Genomic DNA, 21,607 nt, shown 5'->3' with positions numbered 1-21,607 from the left:
AATCCCTAAAGGGATTAATCCTTCAGCAGTGGCAGCTGCCAGAAAATAGGCTGGCCAAGTCAGGATCCTGGAAAAGGAGATTTCCATTTAAGGAAGAAGAAATAGAAAGATTTCTAAAAAGTCCTAAACTAGATGCCCCTCTGTCTCAGGTGACAAAAAGGTCAGACCTCTCCTTCGTTGATACAGGCAGCATAAAGGATGTCATGAACCGTAAGGCAGAGTCCTTACTGAGGAAGGCCTGGGATGCCAATGCCGCCGCAATGGCCCCAGCATTAGCTACTTCCTGTGTGGCAAGGAACGCTTTCTTTTGGGTAGACAGACTGAACAAACATTTACCTCAGCTTGAAGCCCAAGACCTACAGGATTCCCCTGTCAGTAATAAATAAGGCAGTTGCCTACCTGGCAGATGCGGCAGTTGAATCTTTTGTAGCCTCCGCCAAGGCTGGGGCTCTCCTGAATTCCGCCAGAAGAGCCATCTGGCTGAAAGAATGGGATGGTGACTCCACCTCAAAGACAAAACTCTGTGGGCTGCCTTTTGAAGGGTCTTTACTCTTTGGGTCTGGTTTAGATGATGTTCTAACCAGGTCCTCGGGAAAAAGGGAAAAAATTCCCTACAAAACCCAAAAAAGAGGGAGGTAGAAAATTTTTTCGTGGCCCCCGGGAACAAAGACAACAGAGGAACAAAAGAGAGCCTGCAAAAAGATGGGGGGTCGGAAAGGGAAGACAAAGAAACCGTTTGCTCTTCCCTTCCTCCTCGGGCGCAAGGGATAACAAATGACGCCAAGGTCAAAGTGGAGGGCAGACTCACTCAATTCCTATCCCAGTGGGAAAAGATTGCAGTCTCCCCTTATATTCATTCCCTCATAAAAGAAGGGTATCGCCTACAATTTTATATTAAAAGGGGATAGGGAACTGGCACTGCCTGGCAGAGGACCTAGTACCGAATAATTTATCACAGATAAGATATAAATAAATAGATAAATAAATTGATAGTACTTAGAACTGAATTAAATATATCTAATAGCAAAGTATATAAATAAGTAATATTTCTCATAAACCAAAGTGTTATATTAGAGTGACTAGTGATAAGGTGATATAGTGATGGAAATAAATAATCAATAATTGTGAACAATCTAATCATATAGGTGACCTCTACCATATATATATTATATATATAAAATTTTATATTGCACTTAATATTTAAAACATGTTCAAAAATATCCAAAACTCATAACCACGTGGTAAAATCTATATTATTAAAGTGCAAGGTGCTAAGTGAATCAATATAACACTGGTGAATGTGTATATCAATAGGTGCACAGTGAGGAATATGTGAAGCAATTTATTCCCCAGTACTTATATACTGTATAGATGAAAATGTCCAAGCTGGGGGATATGTAGAAGTGTATATAAGCACATACACCAAACTAAATATTTTAAAGTGCTAGTTAATAAAATAAAGTCCAAAATCCGACACACAGGGGAAATGTGTTCAATTCTTCAAGTGATATTGTGATCCAATCCTCGTGATAGGGATAAGTGATATAGGGTGGTGATATAGAATGCACTCACCAGAGTGCCCAACCCCACAAAGGGGTATTGGACAGGATATATACTGTCAGCCACAGCAGGAAATGTATTCTTTTATGGTCATCTACATCCTCGGTCTTTATATGGAGGAAAGAGGGAAGGGCCATAAAAGAATACATTTCCTGCTGTGGCTGACAGTATATATCCTGTCCAATACCCCTGTGTGGATTCTATATCACCACCCAATATCACTTATCCCTATCCCTATCACGAAGATTGGATCACAATATCACTTGAAGAATTGAACACATTTCCCCTGTGTGTCGGATTTTGGACTTTATTTTATTAATTAGCACTTTAAAATATTTAGTTTGGTGCATGTGCTTATATACACTTCTACATATCCCCAGCTTGGACATTTTCATCTATACAGTATATAAGTACTGGGGAATAAATTGCTTCACATATTCCTCACTGTGCACCTATTGATATACACATTCACCAGTGTATATCACGGTTATATTGATTCACTTAGCACCTTGCACTTTAATAATATAGATTTTATCACGTGGTTATGAGTTTTGGATATTTTTGAACATGTTTTAAATATTAAGTGCAATATAATTTTTTTTATATATTTATTTCCATCACTATATCACCTTATCACTAGTCACTCTAATATAACACTTTGGTTTATGAGAAATATTACTTATTTATATACTTTGCTATTAGATATATTTAATTCATTTCTAAGTACTATCAATTTATTTATCTATTTATTTATATCTTATCTGTGATAAATTATTCGGTACTAGGTCCTCTCCCAGGCAGCGCCAGTTCCCTATCCCCTTTTAATATTTACACTGATATAGCACGCTATATTTTAGGGAGGCTGCAGCCCAACCCCTTCATTTCTCCATAGCGCGGGTTCTCTTATTCTCATTTATCGCCTACAATTTGCCTCTATACCCCCTGTAACAATAACCCTTACCCATCTCCCCAAAAAAAATTCAGAAAAAGGAGGCCCTACTACAAGGAATTCAAAAACTGGCAGAACAGTTAGTGATAATTCCGGTCCCAGAAGATCAATTCTTCCAAGGGTTTTACTCCCATGTGTTTGTGGTCCCAAAACCCTCAGGGAAGAATCGTCTTATAATAAATTTAAAAAACCTGAACAAGTTTTTACTTTTACAAAAAGTTTTCAATGGAAACCATCTATTCAGTGCGAAAGAATCTACTGAAAGATGTTTTCATGACTACGCTAGACCTCAGAGATGCATACCTACATGTTCCTATTCATCAGGAACATCAGCCCTTCCTGAGATTTGTGATAGTTTCAAAAGAGGGGACGACTCACTGGCAGTTCTGAGCACTTCCTTTTGGACTGGCGGCCAGCCCAAGAATTTTCACAAAAACCTTGGCAGAGGCGGTAGCCCATCTACACCTTCAAGGGATAGCACTGATCCCATATCTGGACGACCTACTGATTTTCGGCAAATCAGCAGTTCAGGTGAATTTGGACACCCAACAGGTGATAAGTTCCCTATAAAAATTAGGATGGCTAATCAACCTGAAGAAATCGTCCCTGGAACCAACCCAGATACAGACCTTCCTGGGGTTCCAGGTGGACTCAAGGTCTCAGAGACTCTACCGATAGAGAAGAGGGAGAAAATAGTCTCTTCAGTAATAGCCCTCAAGGATACTCCCTCCTGTTCCAGGAGAGACATTCTAAGAGTCCTGGGACTTATGTCTGCCAGCATTCCAGCGGTTGTTTGGGCGCAACTCCACACAAGAGAGCTTCTATCCTTCCATCTGTCCTCTTGGGACAAGAAGATAAAATCCCTAGACGAGTCAGTCTCACTCATCACGTTCAGGTATCCCTGGAGTGGGATGCCAGCACGAAAGGTTGGGGAGCTCACCTGGAGGGAGCTCAAGCTCAAGGGGTCTAGGACAGAAAAACAGCACAGGCCTCGTCCAACTTCAGGGAGTTGAAGGCAGTGGGGGAAGCCCTAAAAGCGTTTCGAAAATTCCATCTTTAACAGAGAAGTTCTGGTCCTGTCAGACAATACCACAACTGTCGTCTATATAAATCACAAGGAGGGACCAGGTCAAGGCCCCTCTTAGCACTGACCAAAGAAATCCTGCGGTGGGCAGAAGCAAGGATAATCTCCCTTGTGGCCATTTACATCAAGGGAGAGAACAACGCGCAAGCAGATTTCCTCAGTCGCCACCTCATAAAGGAAGGAGAATGGGAGCAAAATCCCAAAACCTTCCAGTCAGTGATACAAAAGTTTGGATATCCGGAGATCGACCTGTTTGCCTCCACTCGGAACAGGAAGGTAGAGAGGTTCTTCTCCCTTACACGGACCAGTGGGATGACAGGGCTGGACGCGTTAGCCCAGCCTTGGCAGTTCAACCTGGCCTATGCCCCCCCCCCCCCGACCCTAATTCCCAGAGTCCTACAGAAATTAAGTCGGTCTCAGAACTTGCAACTGATCCTAATTGCCCCTTGGTGGCCAAAAAGACCTTGGTTTGCAACCTTGAAAGCCATGTTATTAGCCTCCCCATGGCAACTCCCAATCTCCCCAAACCTGCTGTCCCAGGGACCGGTTCTGTGTCCAGACCCAAGATTCTTCCATCTGACAGCTTGGTTACTGAGCGCCAACTCTTAATTTCAAAGGGCTGCTCAGAAAGTTCAAAGAAACTCTTGCTGAGCAGAAAGCTAGTTACTAGAAATATTTATAAAAAAATTTGGAAAAAGTTTTGTACCTGGCGTAGGCAAAAGGATTTTGCCTCCACCTCTATTCCTACGATCTTAGAATTCTTGCAAGATGGAGTAGATAAGGGTGTGGCTATTAACACCCTTAGGGTTCAAATAGTGGCTCTTTCTGTATTTTTGGACACTAGGCTGGCAAAAGAGCTGTTAATTAAAAGATTTGTGTTGGCTAGACATAGGGTTACTCCTATTATAAAAGACAGGTTCCCTCCCTGGGACCTGACCAGGGTCCTAGAGGCATTATCTAAGGACCCTTTCGAACCCTTAAAGGAAATCTCCCTTAAGTTTTTGTTGTTAAAATTGGCCTTCCTGTTGGCCATTACAACAGCAAGAAGAGTAGGAGACCTACAAGCTCTTTCCATAAAAGAACATTTCATGGTGATTTTCCCAGACAGGATTATCCTCAAGCCAGATTCCCTGTATTTGCCAAAGGTAGCTTCCTCTTTCCACAGGACACAGGAAATAAATCTACCATCCTTCTGTGACAACCCAAAAAATGGGAAGGAAAGAAAAGTTCACTGTATTGATGTGAGAAGATCACTTATTTAGAGAGGACAAAAAACTTTAGGAGATCAAACCACCTTTTAGTCCTCTATTCTGGGCCCAGAAAAGGACTGCAGGCCTCCAAGCCTTCAGTATCTAGGTGGATTAGACAAGCAATTGCCACCTCTTACGAGGTATCAGGTGTTCCTGCTCCAACTAAGCTTAAAGCACACTCAACAAGAGCCCTAGCTACATCCTGGGCCGAGAAGGCCGGAGCATCCTGGGGAACAGATCCGCAGTGCAGCCACCTGGTCCAGTCACGACACCTTCCTGAAGCACTACCGTGTAGAAGTACTGTCTCAACAAGACCTAGCCTTTGGCTGAAAGGTCTTACAGGCAGTGGTCCCACCCTAAGGTAGGCCTATGGGTAATCTATTATCCTCTTATGTTGGGCCGTCCTGGAAGGCGAAGAGAGAAAACTTACCGTTAGTTAACCGGTAACAGTATTTCTACGAGCCTTCCAGGACGGTCGGCCTATTCCCGCCCTGTTAAAAGGGTAGGGTAACTATGTATATAACATAGGTGGTAAGTACCTATAGAATTATGAGAACTCTTCCCTTGGAAATGGTTGTGGAAGATCATTTTTTACAACTGAGGGGCAAGGGAAGGGTGGGGCCTTTTAACAAATTGTAAATTGATTGTGTTTCCGGTAGGGAGGAGCCTATCATCTCTCTCATGTTGGGCCGTCCTGGAAGGCTCGTAGAAATACTGTTACCAGTTAACTAACGGTAAGTTTTTCCCCTACAGGTTACACTGACCTGGCTATGAGCACTGTCACCCAGACACAAGCTATTCCATATACTGGCCCCTTTAATCTGTTATCTTACCAGCTACAGCAGCTCACAGGTGAGTTCAGTATGCAGCTTTATTTCTGAGTGTTCTTAGGGGGACATAGCAGTCTTCTATGCTATAAGACCTGCTCCTAAGAGTCTAGACAGTATGTGCAAAAGCAGAAAGGACATTACTTCTCCCCTTTCTATAGGAAGATGGAGATCAGTTTTACTTCAGTTCTTAGGAAGTAAAATATTCTAATCCTTAAATTAGAAAATGTTTCCTTCTATAGAAGATTCAAGATATGGATAGGTATATTTCTACAATGGTCTGTGAGTTCAATACAGTACATGGTAGAGGTAGCCATATTTATCCAAGAGGTGGTCATGTCTGTAATTTTAGCTTGTGTGAATGGACAGTGTATGCTTTTTCAAAAGTACACCAAAAATTGATTTTTGTGGTTTGTTTGTGTAATCTAACATTTCCATTTACTTATCTGTTCACAAACCTTGTTGTATAAACTCCAATTTTATTTTTGCAAATTTTTTGTTGCTATATAAAAATGCTCTTGTTCATTTTGCTCTATTCAGGGGAAGTGGAGGAGATTGAGGGTAATGAGAAGGACTGTTTAAGAGTCTTTAAAGCAATCACTGTTATAAAGGAACAAGGCATGGTGATGCTGGAGGTAAGGACCATCTACTCAATCCTAGTTACAGAAAACCTGTGCTGAGAATAATAGGAGACTGTCATTTCTGACCTCTCCTACTGAAAATGTGGGTTGCATTACAGACATGCAGATCCATGGAGTTCAAGTCACTACTCCAAAAAGGTTTGTAGGTCAGTAGTTTGACTTCACTTTCTGCATGCTTCTGTTGAAGGTCAGTAACACTTTTAAAATAATAGCCAACCAACTGTAATTTTCAGAAGGAATTTCTCTCAGCCCAAGTTTTCATTAAAAAAATGAATTTCTTTAAAAAAAAAATATTACATATTCTGTTTTTCCCTTTTTCCTGTTAGTGGGTGGCCAATCCGACGAATGACATGTATGCTGACACTGTTGCCAGTGTCATCCTGGAACTGCAGTCCAACCCCCGGACACATAAAGGTATTACTGTCTTTTTCTTTCTTTTTTTTTTTTGTACCTTCTCTTTTACTGTGCACCGCTTCAAGCCCAGCCCTGGGCTTGCCCCCAGGCAGTATTTTATTTATTTTTACAATATGAATAGAGACATATTTGAAGTGAAAGGTGAGGGAGTAGTTGACAGAAAAAGGTTTGGGGGGTGGGGGTGGTATGGAAAAGTTCAGTTCTTTAGATTTTTCAATTACGGAGATCCCTGAAATGTTTTCACCAGCCTAGATGAATTTGAGGGTTGTGAATAGAAATTACCTGAAGATCCATACATTTACCAAGTTGTGGAAGAGTACAGGGATAAAGAGTATGCCTGTCGTTCCATGTGGAGACAGGCATACTCTTTAGGATACATTTTTAGTTTAATTTTTTAACAATTACCTTTTTCAGAAGTCTTAAGTTCACGTATGGGCTGCTACTGGGTCCTCTTTCTTTCTCTTTCTTTCATTGATGGACACAACTCCTGATATTCATAGCCATTGGGTTATACTTCCCCCTATAGTAGTAGGACAATAGGCAAAAAAGAATAATGGCTACACCTATGGGCAGTCCCAGGGTAGTCTCTCTGCTATAGCCACTCAGTTTTTTTTTTCTGCCTAGTCAGGAGTAAGGACTGATTTTCTTGCTGGGATCTTTGGTCCTGGCAAAATATTTTAAGATAACATTTTTTTTTTTCATTCTCCTGGACTTTTTCCTGTGAGATTTACAATCAACTGCCAGACTGAGCGACGGGCTGGATAATCCAGATCCAGTGGTCACCCCAGTCTGGCCAGCGAGCGTACAGGCCTCGGCTCCACGCTAGGTTGGCCGCGACATAGCCCCACTGGAGGGGGGCTGGCCTGCGAGCTAAACGCTTCGCGAGGTCACATACGACCGGGTCTCGGCCCGAGTCTCAGCATTCCTCCTGGCCGACAGCCCTCCATTTTGATGGAGAGGGGTTCTGTCTGGAGCGGTGCCCGCTTGGTTCCTGGTATGGTGAGTTGCTATCCCCCCTTTTCCCCTGGAGGGTTTTGGGGTGGACGTGGGCCCCTCTATGGTATGGTCGGAATCCCAGCTTCCCCTCCTTCATGCAGGCACCCCCCCCCCCTGCAAAGTCTCATGACAGTGGAGCCCTGTGGGCGGTGATTTCGGTGGTGGGAGCCCCTCCTCACCCCATGGTTCTGACTCCTGGAATAGTTTACTTTGTGATCGTTGCACGTGTAGTGCAAATTCACTCCTGGTGGCTGCTGGTGCCTGTTTCTGTGGGTGGTGACTTAGTCTGGTGGAGTCCTTTCCCTCTCTGCTGAGGATCGCTTGGTGCTTTGTGCCTAGTGACCGGGTGGTGCTGCTAGCGCAGTGGGGGGTTGTCCCTTAGCAGTGTTTTACACTTTTTGTGGGGTCCCCTGGTTAGTCATGGAGTCTTTAGAGCACATTTCCCCACCTTATCCCCTCTCTGGGGCTGCGGGGCCCTCCGGGTCCCAACCATCCATCCATGCGCTGACGGCAGTCCTGGAGTCCCTTGTGTCCCAGCTGGAGGTGGTCTGCAGGCGACAGGCTAGCACAAAAAGCGCCCCCCCCCCCCGCCTTCCCCTGCTTCATCGAATCCTGAATCTGATTCGGCCGCCGCGGACATGGGTCACCATGCTGGGTCTGCAACCACACGCCTGGAATCCTCTGATAGTGAGGATGATTCCTCCAATGCACTGATTGTATCTGTGTGTGAGACCCTAAAGATGGAGGACACAGGTGAAGCTGCGACGGAGGCGCAGGTACCCTTTGGCACTCACAAGCCATCCAATGCGGCAATGGTGGTTTCCTTTTCCTGTCTATTTTGACAGAATTGTCGCTAAAGAGTGGGGACGACCAAAGCTTCCCTGTGGGGTCCCTAAGAGCTTTACTAGGCGTTACCCCTATGAGGAGTTCCTTCTTAAGAAGTGGGCTATGCCACCAGTGGACCCTCCAGTTTCCAGATTAAACAAGGTAACCATGATTCGAGTTGAAGAGTCCCTGGCCTTTAAGGATCCGGCTGACCGGAAGGCTGAGGCTGTGGCCCACACTATGTACACACTGGCTGGTTCGGCAATGAGGCCGGTGTTCACCATTGCCCTAGTGTTGGAAACTCTGGCCGAGTGGACTAAGCTCATACACCGTGACCTGGAGGGGGAACATCACCTTTTGCCGAGCTGGAGGATCAGCTGGTCCAGGGGCTGAAGTTTATCTGTGAGTGCCGGTTCACACTAACGCGGCACGACTTCGGGGGCGACCTGTAAAAGTCTGGTGCACCGCGACCTTGGCGCGAATTGCACGGACTTCATATAATGAATGTCTATGCAAGTCGCTCCGAGGTCGCCCCGAAGTAGTACAGGACCTTTTTTCTAAGTCGGAGCAACTTGTGTCGCTCCTATTAGAACGGGTCCTGTAGCAGTCAATGGACCGCGAGGGACCGCGACTTGTCAGGCTGACAAGTCGCCTGACAAGTCGCGGTAGTGGGAATGGAGCCTAATAGTGTCATAGTGCCTTAGTGTCTAAACCTAAATAACTAGTTCAACTGAAACAGTTAGTTCATCTCATACAGAGATGTGGTAAATAAGTGCAGCCAAGTAAATGTTACAAAATAATTTAAAATAATCAATACTTATAAATTCATAGAAGAAGAAAAATAAGAAGAAAAAAGATCTACCGCTAAGGTTGTCGTTGGTTGTAAACAATTTTTGAAGGGGTTTTTTATTTATGACCACTGCTATCTGGAGGTGCAACTTTAATGTATTTGTTGAGAAAGGGAAATTTGATGGACAGAATTCAATGAAACTAAAATATAAATATTTTCCAATCATTAGTGTAAGATGTTAGTACACTTCCCCTTTAAAAAGATATTCATTGTGGCAGGTTATATAGGATTAGTATCTTCAGTTAATGAGATATGATAATATAACAAAGGATTGAATACAAAATTGGTGAGTTTGAGAAATACACTTCCCCTTTAAGGGCTATGCATCAATAAGATGGATATGAATATAACTTCCCCTTAACCACTTGCCGCCCGCCCGCCGTCATATTACGGCGGAGCAGTGCGACCATTGTTCTGGGCCGCCGTCATATGACGGCGGCCCATTCAGGCAGGGCAGGCGCGCGATCGTGTGCGCGCCGCCCTGCACTGTCGGTGGCGACGTGTCCTGTGACACAGCGCGTCACCGGCAGGGGGGAAACAGCCAATGGGCATGGCTGTTTCCCACGTGATTGGCTGTGATCTAATCACACAGCCGATCACAATAGTAAAGCCCACAAGATGACCGCGCATACGTGATCGGGAGCGCGCAGCACGGTCATGTCGGTGGCTCTGTGTTCCCTAGGAACACAGCTAGTCACCGGCAGTAGTAAACAGTCACTGACAGTGGCTGTTTACTATGTGATCGGCTGTGAATCCATTCACAGCCGATCACAAAATGTAAACACAGAGCAGTAACTCACTGTTACTAGCTCTTCTCCCCTCACACAGTTTCCAGTGTGAGGAGAGCAGAGCCAGAAACAGTGAGCTACTGCTCTGTACACCTGTCAATGCAAAATCACAGCAATAAAGGTCCCCACACAGTCCTCAGCCCCCCCCCCCCCCCAATTTCACCTGTCACCCAACAGTCACCTCATCAGTGCCCAGAAATTGCCACCCATAAGGCTACGTTCACATGCGAGCGTAGCGATCGCGGGCAGAATCACCGCGATTTTCCCCGCAATCCGGAAATCATTGCAAATCGCAGGACGCCTGTGCATTGCCCGTGATTTGCAATAGCACCCCAAACGCTGTGCGATGTTGCCGCGACTTCCACCTGCCGAATCGCGGTAACATTGCGCAAACAACGCATGACGCCCAAAAAAGGTACAAGAGCTTCTTTGGGGCATCATGGGTTGTTTGCGTGATGTTACAGCAATTCGGCAGGCGGAAATCGTGGCAACATCGCACAGCGTTTGGGTTGCTATTGCAAATCGCGGGCAACACACAGGCGTCCCGCGATTTGCAATGATTTCCAGATCGCGGGCAGAATCGCGGTGATTCTGCCCGCGATCGCTACGCTCACATGTGAACGTAGCCTAAAGTGCACCTGGCACCAGAGACTGAAGAGAGAACCAGAGACTGAGAGAAAAAATATTGCAACGATCTCCATTTTATTCTCTAGGGTCTCTGCTAAAAAAAAAAATATATAATGTTTGGGGGTTCTAAGTAGTTTTCTAGCAAAAAAAAATATTTTAGCTTGTAAACACCAAGTGTCAAAAATAGGCTCAGTCTTAAAAGTGGATAAATGGACAACTTTGTGTAAAGTGCTACTTGGATGTTGGGCCTCTGTATGTGGTTAGGCTGTTTAAAAGTGTTACACATGTGGTATCGCCATACTCGGGATTAATAGCAGAATGTATTTTGGGGTGCAATTTTTGCTATGTACATGCTATGTGTTAAAAATATTGCATAAATGGACAGTTTTGTGTAAAAAAAAAAAAAAATGCGTTTTCATTTTCTTTCCACAGTTTCCAAAAACTTGTGGAGAAAAATGAACCGTTCAAAAGACTCATTATGCCTCCAAAAATTATACGTTGGGGTGTTTGCTTTCCAAAATGGGGTCATTTTATGGGGGTTTCCATTGTCCTGGTGCTCCAGGGCCTTCAAAAGTGCGATAGGTTGTCAGGAAATTATATGTGTAATTTATGCTCCTAGAATGCCGGACGGTGCTACTTGGATGTTGGGCCTCTGTATGTGGCCAGGCTGTGAAAAAGTCTCACACATGTGGTATCGCCATACTCAGGAGGAGTAGAAGAATGTGTTTTGGGGTGTAGTTGCAAGTATACATATTATGTGTGAGAGAAATAACCTGTTAAAACGTCAATTTGTTAAAAAAAATCTTCATTTTGCAAAGAATTGTGGGAAAAAATTACAACTTCAAAAAACTCACCATGCCCCTTATTAAATACATTGGAATGTCTACTTTCCAAAAAGGGGTCATTTGAGGGGTATTTGTACTTTCCTGACTTTTTAATGTCTCAAGAAATGAGATGGGCCTTCAGTACATCAGGTGTGATCAAGTGTGATCAATTTTCAATGAATAGCACCATAGCTTGTGGACTCTATAACTTTCACAAAGACCAAATAATATATACTTATTTGGGTTATTTTTACCAAAGATAAGTAGCAGTATAAATTTTGGCCAAAATTTGTGAAGAAAAATTACTAATTTGCAAAATTTTATGACAGAAACAAAGAAAATGCCTTTTTTTTCACAATATTTTCAGTCTTTTTTTTTATTTATAGCACAAAAAATAAAAAACCCAGTAGTGATTAAATACCATCAAAAGAAAGCTCTATTTGTGTGAAGAAAAGGACACAATTTTTTTATGGGTACAGTGATGCATGACTGAGTAATTCTCATTCAAAGTGTGAGAGCGCTGAAAGCTGAAAATCGGTCTGGGCAGGAAGGGGGTGAAAGTGCACTGTAGGCAAGTGGTTAACTAACAATAACAATAATATTAATATAATGGATGGTGCATTAGTGACTTTGTAGTCAGGTGCATTATAAATTATATAAGGATATAGGGAAATAAGGATTATATTTAAGATTGGAGGTGCATAGATAACGGATTTATGCATTCGAGGAGCATTAACCACTTACCCACTGGGCACTTAAACCCCCTTCCTAACCAGACCAATTTTCAGCTTTCAGTGCTCTCACATTTTGAATGACAATTACTCAGTCATGCAACACTGTCCCCATATGAAATTTTCATCCTTTTTTTCACACAAACAGAGCTTTCTTTTGTTGATATTTAATCATAATTGGGTTTTTTATTTTTTGCGCTATAAATGAAAAAAGACCGAAAATTTTGTAAAAAAATACATTTTTCTTCGTTTTGGTTTTAAATTTTGCAAATTTAGTCATTTTTCTTCATACATTTTGACTAAAATGTATATCTTTAGTAAAAATAACCCAAATAAGTATACATTTTTTGGTCTTTGTGAAGGTTATAGAGTCTACAAGCTAAGGTGCCAATCATTGAAAATTGATCACACCTAAAGTACTGACGGCCTATCTCATTTCTTGAGACCCTAACAAGTCAGGACAGTACAAATACCCCCCAAATGACCCCTTTTTGGAAAGTAGACATTCCAAGGTATTTAGTAAGAGGCATAGTGAGTTTTTTGAAGTTGTAATTTTTTCCCACAATTCTTTGCAAAATGATTTATTTTTTTATTTATTTTATTTTTCACAAAATGGTCATATTACGAAGTTATTTCTTACACACTGTATAGGCATACTTGCAACTACACCCCAAAATACATTCTGCTACTCCTTCCGAGTATGGCGATACCACATGTGTGACACTTTTACACTGCCTGACCACATACAGAGGCCCAACATCCAAGGAGCACGGTCAGGCGTTCTAGAAGCAAAAATTACACATATAATTTTCTGACGACCTATCACACTTTTGAAAGTCCTGGAGCACCAGGACAATGGAAACGCCCACAAAATGACCCCATTTTGGAAAGAAAACACCCCAATACATGATCTAGGAGGCATAATGAGTCTTTTGAACATGTCATTTTTTTCCACAAGTTTTTTGAAAATGTGGAAAGAAAACCAAAACACATTTTCTCTTACGTCCTCCGACAGTCGCCGCCCACTTCATATTCATCACCAATGGGGTTATGTCCTTTTATTCCGTAGGAGTAGCTAGGCAATAGAATATGTTAGTACAAAGACTTTTAACATATCCCACCCCCAGGGGGTGGTCCCCTCAGTACATAACCCTCCACTTCCTGTATCCAACTCAGTTTCATTTGTCTAGCTGTCAGGAGTAGCTGGAAGTTTCTGTGCTGGGGCACCTTGTCTCAGCTCTCTTTCCTTTCTTTGGATTTTATTTGAGTTTTTTCTCTCTTTCTTGTTAGCTGTTATTTTACCAGCGTTAGTTAGTTCTTCGGAAGAAGAGGATCATGCGGGCTGCGTCTCGGGCTGACCCCCCTGGTAGCAGGCTGTGGGTCAGTGGCTTCTCAGCCCGCCATCGAGCGTTCAGTCAGGTATCGCTCCTGAGTTATCTGAACGACCCATCCCTGTTCCGTGCAGGGATGCTAGGTGAGGTGGCTACCTCACTGGATGCTGTGCGGTTTCTCAACCCACCTTCTGATGCGTCCTGGATGCGACTCTCCCTGCCTCATGTGCAGCGGTTTGTTCGCCTGTGCGGGTCCCCCACGCCATGTGAAAGGTAAGTGCATTTATGTGGGGACCTGTCTGTCTGGGGGGTGTCAGTCTGGGACTGTGTACCTTGCCCTGTGTTCACACTATTACGTTTTCCCTATCTCTCACATTGCAAGCTGTGGGCTGCAGGAGGGGGGGCTGGCTGTGGGGCTTGAGTTTCTCATGCTTGGGGCACATTACAGCGTCGCTGCGGCGGTTTACCATGTTCCTTTTTTTGGGCAGATGGTGTGTTTTACTTCTCCCTCCTGGGGTGTGGGAGCGGCGCCATTTTGACTGCGATCGCTCCGGCCGCATGTTTTACATGCATGGCGGCCATTTTCTTGTAGCCTCCATAGGCTTTCATAGAGCGCCCTGTATGCCAGCATTTCCTTTCCTTCAGGAGCACCGCAGGCGGCAGCAGCAGCAGCACCGATCTCTCCAGGTTCATTTCTTTTTATTCCCTGTATCCTGCCTTGGTATACTTGTCCCTGTGGGGGTCCCTTGTGTGGGATGCTTAGTGTGAGTGGGCTACGATCGCAGCGCTCTCTTAAAGGGGCGGTCACCCATTTATTTTTGCTGCTACAAGGGCATGGATTTTCAGGAATACTAGTTTCCTGCCAATTTTAGGGGGAAGCCAGGGGACTGCGGTTTCCCCCCCCCCCCCCGGGGGGGGATTTGGCTGCGATTTTGGCTAGCCTTGCGACTCAGGTGCAAATGCTGGTGGTTGCTCAATCCTCTAAAAGGCCCAGAGTTTTCAATTTCCTCTGTTTCAAGAGGGTGATGGTACTGGGGCTGCTGGGGCAGAGCTCTCCTTATCGGGGTCTCGTTCCCCCCGGGACCTTATAGGGTCAGTAATGGAGGCTGAGGTAGAGGGGGTTGATAATTCTCCCCCTGGCTCGTCTGAAGAGCTTGCGCTCATGGATGAATTGGTTGCTTCTATCAAGCAAACTCTGCGTTTGGAGGAGGAAACATGTCCTCCAGCTGCCTTGGCGGCTTATGGGACGCAGAAAAGGCGCATATCATCGCAGGTGTTTCCATGCACTGATGATTTTCAGCGCGCTGTGAAAGAACGATGGCGTAATATACACAAACCTTTTGCTGTACCAAGTAGGTTTAAGCTGCGCTATCCTTTTACGCCCGCTACTGATGGGCGTTGGTGTGTCCCACCTCCGGTGGACCGGGCGTTAGCAGTTTTGAACAAGTCCACTGCGATTCCTGCTGCAGACACCCCGGTGTTCCGGGATGCCACGGACAAGAGGTTGGAGTCCTTTGCCCATCGTACCTATTCTATTATGGGTTCTATGTTGAAAGCTTTATTGCTTCACTTATGGCGGCCCAGGCGGTCGCGAACTGGACGCAGGTGCTTAGGCGTGTCCTGGTGGCTGATTCTGCCCCCCAGGCGACTTTGGATATGGTGGATCAAATCCACCAGGGTGTCATGTATTTGTGTGATGCGGACCTGGATATGGTTCCGTTGGCTGCACGTGTACACAGTGTGGCGGTGTTATCTCGCCGCCTGGTTTGGTTGAAGTGTTGGTCTGTGGATCAATCTTCACGTAAGACCTTGGCCAATCTGCTGTTTGATGGTTCTCGCCTTTTTGGCGAATACCTGGATGCCCTAATTAAAGGGGTCATGGGGGGTAAGAGCACGCTCTTACCTCAGTCCCACTAGACTAAGACGGCTCCTGGAAAACAGAATGCTTTCTTTCGGCCCCCTCAGGGGTCCTTTCGTGCCTTTCGGTCACATTTTGGGACAAGCCGTCCAAGGGTCAAGGCTCCCGCAAGAAGCCGTGGGCAGGTAAGCAAAAGTCCGGCCTATCCGGTTCTGCGGCCCACAACAGTGCGACCTGAAGGGGCGCCCTCACCCACTTCACAGGAAATTGTTCGATCTGGCCACTAGATCGAGTTTCTCTCTCGGCCGGAGAGCAGATTTTTTCCCTCAAGTCTTCTGTTATCCCCGGAGCGTTTGCGGGACCTGCATCTAGCGGTGCAGGACCTGAGGGCTCGGGGAGTGGTGGTCCCGGTGTCTCATCGGGACAGATTTCGGGGGTTCTATTCCAATCTGCTCACCGTGCCCAGGAAGGAGGGCAAGGTGCGTCCGATTCTGGACTTGAAGGCGCTGAACCGCCTTGTGCGGGTGCGCAAGTTCCGCATGGAATCCCTGCGGTCGGTGGTGGCTGCCCTGGTTCCGGGGGAGTTCATGGCTTCCATCGACTTGCAAGATGCGTATCTTCACATCCCGATTTTCGATGGTCACCAGAGGTACCTTCGATGCGCCATAGCGGAAGATCATTACCGATTTGTGGCGTTGCCTTTTGGTCTCGCCTCGGCTCCAGGGGTGTTCACCAAAGTGCTGGCACCGGTTCTGGCTTTGTTGAGGGCCCAGGGCATTTCGGTTCTGGGGTATCTGGACGGTATTCTGGTTCGGTCTACGACCAGCCAGAGTCTGGAGAAGGATCTGTCCGTCACGTTGCAGACTCTGCAGGAGTTTGGTTGGACGATCAATTTTCCAAAGTCGACATTGTGCCCATCGGTTCGGATTTCTTACCTGGGTATGATTCTGGACTCTGTCCAGGCGTAGGTCTTCCTGCCGGAAGAAAAACTCGCAGCTCTTCAGGAGGCAGTCAGGTCCCTCAGGGACGTTCCATCTTCGTCCATTCGGACGTGCATGCGGTGTTCTGGGATTGATGATCTCGGCTTTCGAGGCGATTTCCCTTCGCCCAGTTTCACACACGGGATCTCCAAGCGGAGATATTGTCCAAGTGGGACGGGCGTCCGCAGTCTCTGGATCTCCAGATGTCATTGAGTTCTCAGACCAGAAGGGATCTTCTGTGGTGGCTTCTATCCCCCTCAGTATCGGGGGGCAAGCCTTTTCGTCCCCTTTCGTGGACGGTGATCACCACGGACGCCAGCCTGTCGGGCTGGGGTGGTGTTCTGGGCATTCTGTCCACCCAGGGTGTTTGGTCGACGGAGGAATCCTCCTTTCCGATCAACGTTCTGGAACTGCGAGCGATACTCCTCTGTCTTCGTCGTTGGACGGACAATTTTCACGGCTACCCGGTTCGGGTGCAGACGGACAATGCCACGGCGGTGGCTTACATCAATCACCAAGGGGGCACCAGGAGTGCCCGGGCTGCTCGAGAAGTGGCCGCGATTCTGTCTTGGGCCGAGACGCATGTCCCGGCAATATCGGCAGGTCACATTCCGGGGGTGAAAATTTGGCAGGCGGATTATCTGAGCCGTCGAACCCTGGACCAGGGAGAATGGTCCCTTCACCCGGCTGTCTTCCAGATGTTGTGCGCGAGGTGGGGTCTTCCGGAGGTAGACCTGTTCGCGTCTCGTCTGAACTACAAAGTACACGGTTCGTGGCAAGGACGTGCAATCCTCGGGCAGACGCGTCGGACGCGTTGGTTGCCCCGTGGCATCAGTTCCAACTGATGTATGTGTTCCCGCCGATTCAATTGCTGTCCAGGTTCCTTCGCGGAACCGACCACGGTGATTCTTGTGGCACCGGACTGGCCTCGCCGGTCCTGGGACGCAGACCTCGTAAATCTGGCAATCGACGCCCCGTGGCGTCTGCCTCTTCGAGATGATCTTCTGTCGCAAGGACCGATCTTCCATCCTGCTTTACAGTCGCTGGCCTTGACGGCCTGGCTGTTAAAACCGAGGTCCTGAAGAACAGGGGTCTTTCCCCTGAGCTTATTCACACCTTAATAAATGCGAGGAAGTCTTCCTCGGGGAAGGTTTATTACCGTACTTGGAAGGCGTATTTTGCCTGGTGCGAATCCAGGGGTTTCTCTCCTGACACTTATTCGGTGTCTAGGGTGTTGCCCTTCCTTCAGACGGGTGTTGTCCAGCGTCTGGCGCTGGCCACGATCAAGGGTCAGGTGTCTGCTTTGGCCGTTCTTTTTCGACGGCCTGTGGCATCTGATTCTTTGGTTAGCACTTTTGAGCGGGGGGTACGTCATCTGATCCCTCCTAGGAGGGACCCTCTTACCCCTTGGGACTTGAATCTAGTTCTATCAGTATTGCAGCGTGCTCCTTTTGAAAGGTTCAGGGAGATTTTGCTGTCTTTGTTATCGAAGAAGGTCGCCTTTTTTGGTGGCTGGCAGCCTTGTCCTGCAAGTCTCCGTGTCTGGTTGTGCATTTGGACAAGGTGGTCTTGCGTCCTAACCCTTCTTTTCTTCCAAGGGTTTCGGACTTTCATCTCAATGTGGACATTGTCAAACCTTCGCTTTGCGCGAAGCCGAAGCATCCGACGGAGGTGTTGCTTCACTCCTTGGATGTTGTCCGGGCGATTAGAGTCTATTTCACATCGACTGAGTCTTCTCGCAAGTCGATGCCTTGTTTGTCCTTCCGGGAGGTCCTCGGAAGGGCATGGCGGCGTCGGCTTCTACAATCGCCAAATGGATCAGACGGACCATTGATCTGGCCTATGCTTTGAGGGGGAAAGTTCCCCCTGTACCTGTGAAGGCGCACTCTACCAGATCTCTGAGTACGTCTTGGGCCTGTCGTCATGGGGCCTCTGTGGCCCAGGTGTGTGAGGCGGCGACTTGGTCGACCGTACACACTTTCACGATATTCTACAGAGTAGATGTTCTGGCATCGGCTGATGCTTCCTTTGGCCGCAAGGTTCTTAGTGCGGCAGTTTCCTAGAGCCCTTGTTTCGGGTTCTTTGGCTTTTTGGGATTTTTGTTTTTTCCCTGGGTTTTCTTGCTCCTGTTGAGCGAGTGTTTTGTTCTTATGCCCAACTGGTTTCCTTCCTTTGGTAAGGTTCCTTTCTCTGATGGGGAGACGGCGTTGCCTTGGGCGCGGCTGTGTTCTTCCTACCCCTCATGTTTACACTGCTTTGGGACATCCCCATTGGTGATGAATATGAAGTGGGCGGCGACTGTCGGAGGACGTAAGAGAAAACGGAATTTTTGTAAAATCTTACCTGTAAAATTCCTTTCTCTGAGTCCTCCGACAGTCGCCGCCCCCGCCCCTCTTTTGGGGTTTTGATGTACTCTCTACTGCTATTCCACTGAAACTGAGTTGGATACAGGAAGTGGAGGGTTATGTACTGAGGGGACCACCCCCTGGGGGTGGGATATGTTAAAAGTCTTTGTACTAACATATTCTATTGCCTAGCTACTCCTACGGAATAAAAGGACATAACCCCATTGGTGATGAATATGAAGTGGGCGGCGACTGTCGGAGGACTCAGAGAAAGGAATTTTACAGGTAAGATTTTACAAAAATTCCGTTTTTTTTTTTTTTTACACAAAGTTGTCCATTTATTAGACATTTCTTACACATAGCATGTACATGGCAAAAAATGACACCCCGAAATACATTCTGCTACTCCTGAGTATGGCGATACCACATATGTGACACTTTTCCACAGCCTGGCCACATACAGAGGCCCAACATGCAGGGAGCACCGTCATTTCCTGACTTCCCATTACAATTTTGTAAGACACTGTAGGGCACTGATAAGCATTGTAGTGGCACTGATGTGGCCCGGATGAGCACTGATGTGGCATGGATGTGGCCCGGATGAGCACTGATGTGGCACTGATGAGCACTGACGTAAAATGGATGTGGCATGGATGCGGCACTGATGAGCACTGATGTGGCATGAATGTGGCACTGATGTGGCCCGGATGAGCACTGACGTGGCATGGATGTGCCACTGATGAGCACTTACGTGGGATGGATGTGGCACTGATGAGCACTGATGTGGCATGGATTAGCCCTGACGTGGCATTGATGTGGCACGGATGAGCACTGAAGTGGCATGGGTGTGGCACGGATGACCACTGACGTGGCATGGATGAGCACGGATGTGGCACTGACGTGGCATGGATGAGCACTGACGTGGCATGGATGAGCATTGACAGGGCATGGATGAGCACTGACATGGCATGGATGTGGCATGGATGAGCACTGACGTGACAAGGATGAGCACTGAAGTGGCATGGATGTGGCACAGATGAGCACTGACGTGGCTTTGATGTGGCACGGATGTGCACTGACATGGCATGGATGAGCACTGACGTGGCATTGATGTGGCACGGATGACCACTGACATGGCACGGGTGAGCACTGAAGTGGTATGGATGTGGCACGGATGAGCACTGAGGTGGCATGGATGAGCACTGACGTGGCATGGATGAGCACTGACGTGGCATGGATGAGCACTGACGTGGCATGGATGAGCACTGAGACAGCATGGGTAGGCACAGATGTCGCACGGATGAGCATGAATGAGCACTGAGGTGGCATGGGTGGGCATGGATGTGGCATTGATGAGCACTGAGGTGGCATGGGTGGGCACGGATGTGACACGTATGAGGCGCGGATGAGGCACTAATTGGGCACAGTTGAGGCAGAGGAGGCGTGCAGCTGCAGTTTCTCTCATCTCCTCGCACGCTGTACCGATTACTGTGTACAGCGTCTGAGGAGAGGAGAGAAATGAACCGGACATGCGCCGGTTTGTTGTGACGTGATCGCTCCGTCATTGGACGGAGTGATCACGTGGTAAAGGACCGCTCTCATTGTGATGAGTCGGGTCCCCGGGACCCGGCGAGCACGGACACTCCCGTGTGCGTGCGATTCTGGGAGGATGTTCAGGAACGCCCTCCCAGAATTATACAACCACTTTGCGGCCGTATATTTACAATGGGCCGGTTGGAAAGTGGTTAAATAGTAGTAGGTTAAACAAATAATAACCAGCTTCTAACGAGTTAGGGACTTGCACAGTGAGCGCCGGTTTCTTATTTAAAATAATTGTTTGTAAATGCTTTATGATTAAGTTTGGATTTATTGCATGTGAGTGGCCTGGTTTCCCACTATAAAGATGGAGTGGCTTTGTTCAGCGTCCTGTCGCTCCGTGAGGACGTCGAATGACAAAACTAGTCTGGCGGGGCTAGAACGCTGGACACAGGACACTACCGTGCATGTCTAACTCGCGCTCGCGGCTTTGGAATCTATAGCCGGAGGCGAGAAGGATACATTGTAAAAAAAGCGCTCTTAATCCTTAGTGTCAGGTGGACACTTTTATAATGTGAGCGATACAATTGTTTTTAAATAAACAGATATGTTACTTTTGAAATTACACTATATGGATTCTCCCCCTCTCTTTTAAAACCATACACCTCCTTGCATCCTTATGAGAGAGAGAGAGCCTAATTGTGGAGACAGGATTACCAACTAGTGCAATTAAGAGCCGGTCTGCTGGATAATTGATAGAAAGGCACATGAGCTGGTTTATTGTTTTACCAGCCACTCCATCTGGTGAGTTAGTTTGGGGTGATCGGTTGAAGAATTGCACAGGGGGATCACACAGAATTGTTAAAGATTTCGTACAGGCACTTTTTGGCACTTTGTTTGTTTTTTTTTTTTTTTTTTTTTTTTTATCTATTTGGGACTTTTTAATCATAGGACAATTATGATTTTCAATTTGTAATTTTTTATGCACTTTTTTGTATTTTTCAGTGTTATTTGAAATTTATTTACGACTTTTTTTTATCATGGGACTATTGTTATGTTTTTTGATTTTTTTTTTTTTTTTTTTTTAACATTTTTGTTTAGTCACTTTATAAGGTGTTTTTGGTTTCACAGTATATATTGGTTACGAACTGTATGAATTTTTTAAGTATTGATTATTTGAATTATTTGGTA

The 21,607-nt window shown here is 46.2% G+C and overlaps 1 protein-coding gene across 1 annotated transcript in view; it reads left to right on the top strand.

Moving 5' to 3' along the window:
• CPSF3 (cleavage and polyadenylation specific factor 3) overlaps positions 1–21,607 on the top strand; it is a 62,323-nt gene that overhangs the window by 25,555 nt on the left and 15,161 nt on the right. The window contains exons 13-15 of the mRNA XM_082249963.1: positions 5,597–5,695; positions 6,211–6,305; positions 6,638–6,725. Coding sequence (XP_082106089.1) covers positions 5,597–5,695; positions 6,211–6,305; positions 6,638–6,725 — 282 coding nt within the window. The remainder of the gene's footprint in view (positions 1–5,596; positions 5,696–6,210; positions 6,306–6,637; positions 6,726–21,607) is intronic.

Source organism: Pelophylax lessonae (genome assembly GCF_965119305.1).
Source record: "Pelophylax lessonae genome assembly, chromosome: 3".
NCBI classification, from domain to species: Eukaryota; Metazoa; Chordata; class Amphibia; order Anura; family Ranidae; genus Pelophylax; species Pelophylax lessonae.
Note: the sequence above shows the minus strand (reverse complement) of the source record. Positions and strands in the feature narration are given on the sequence as shown.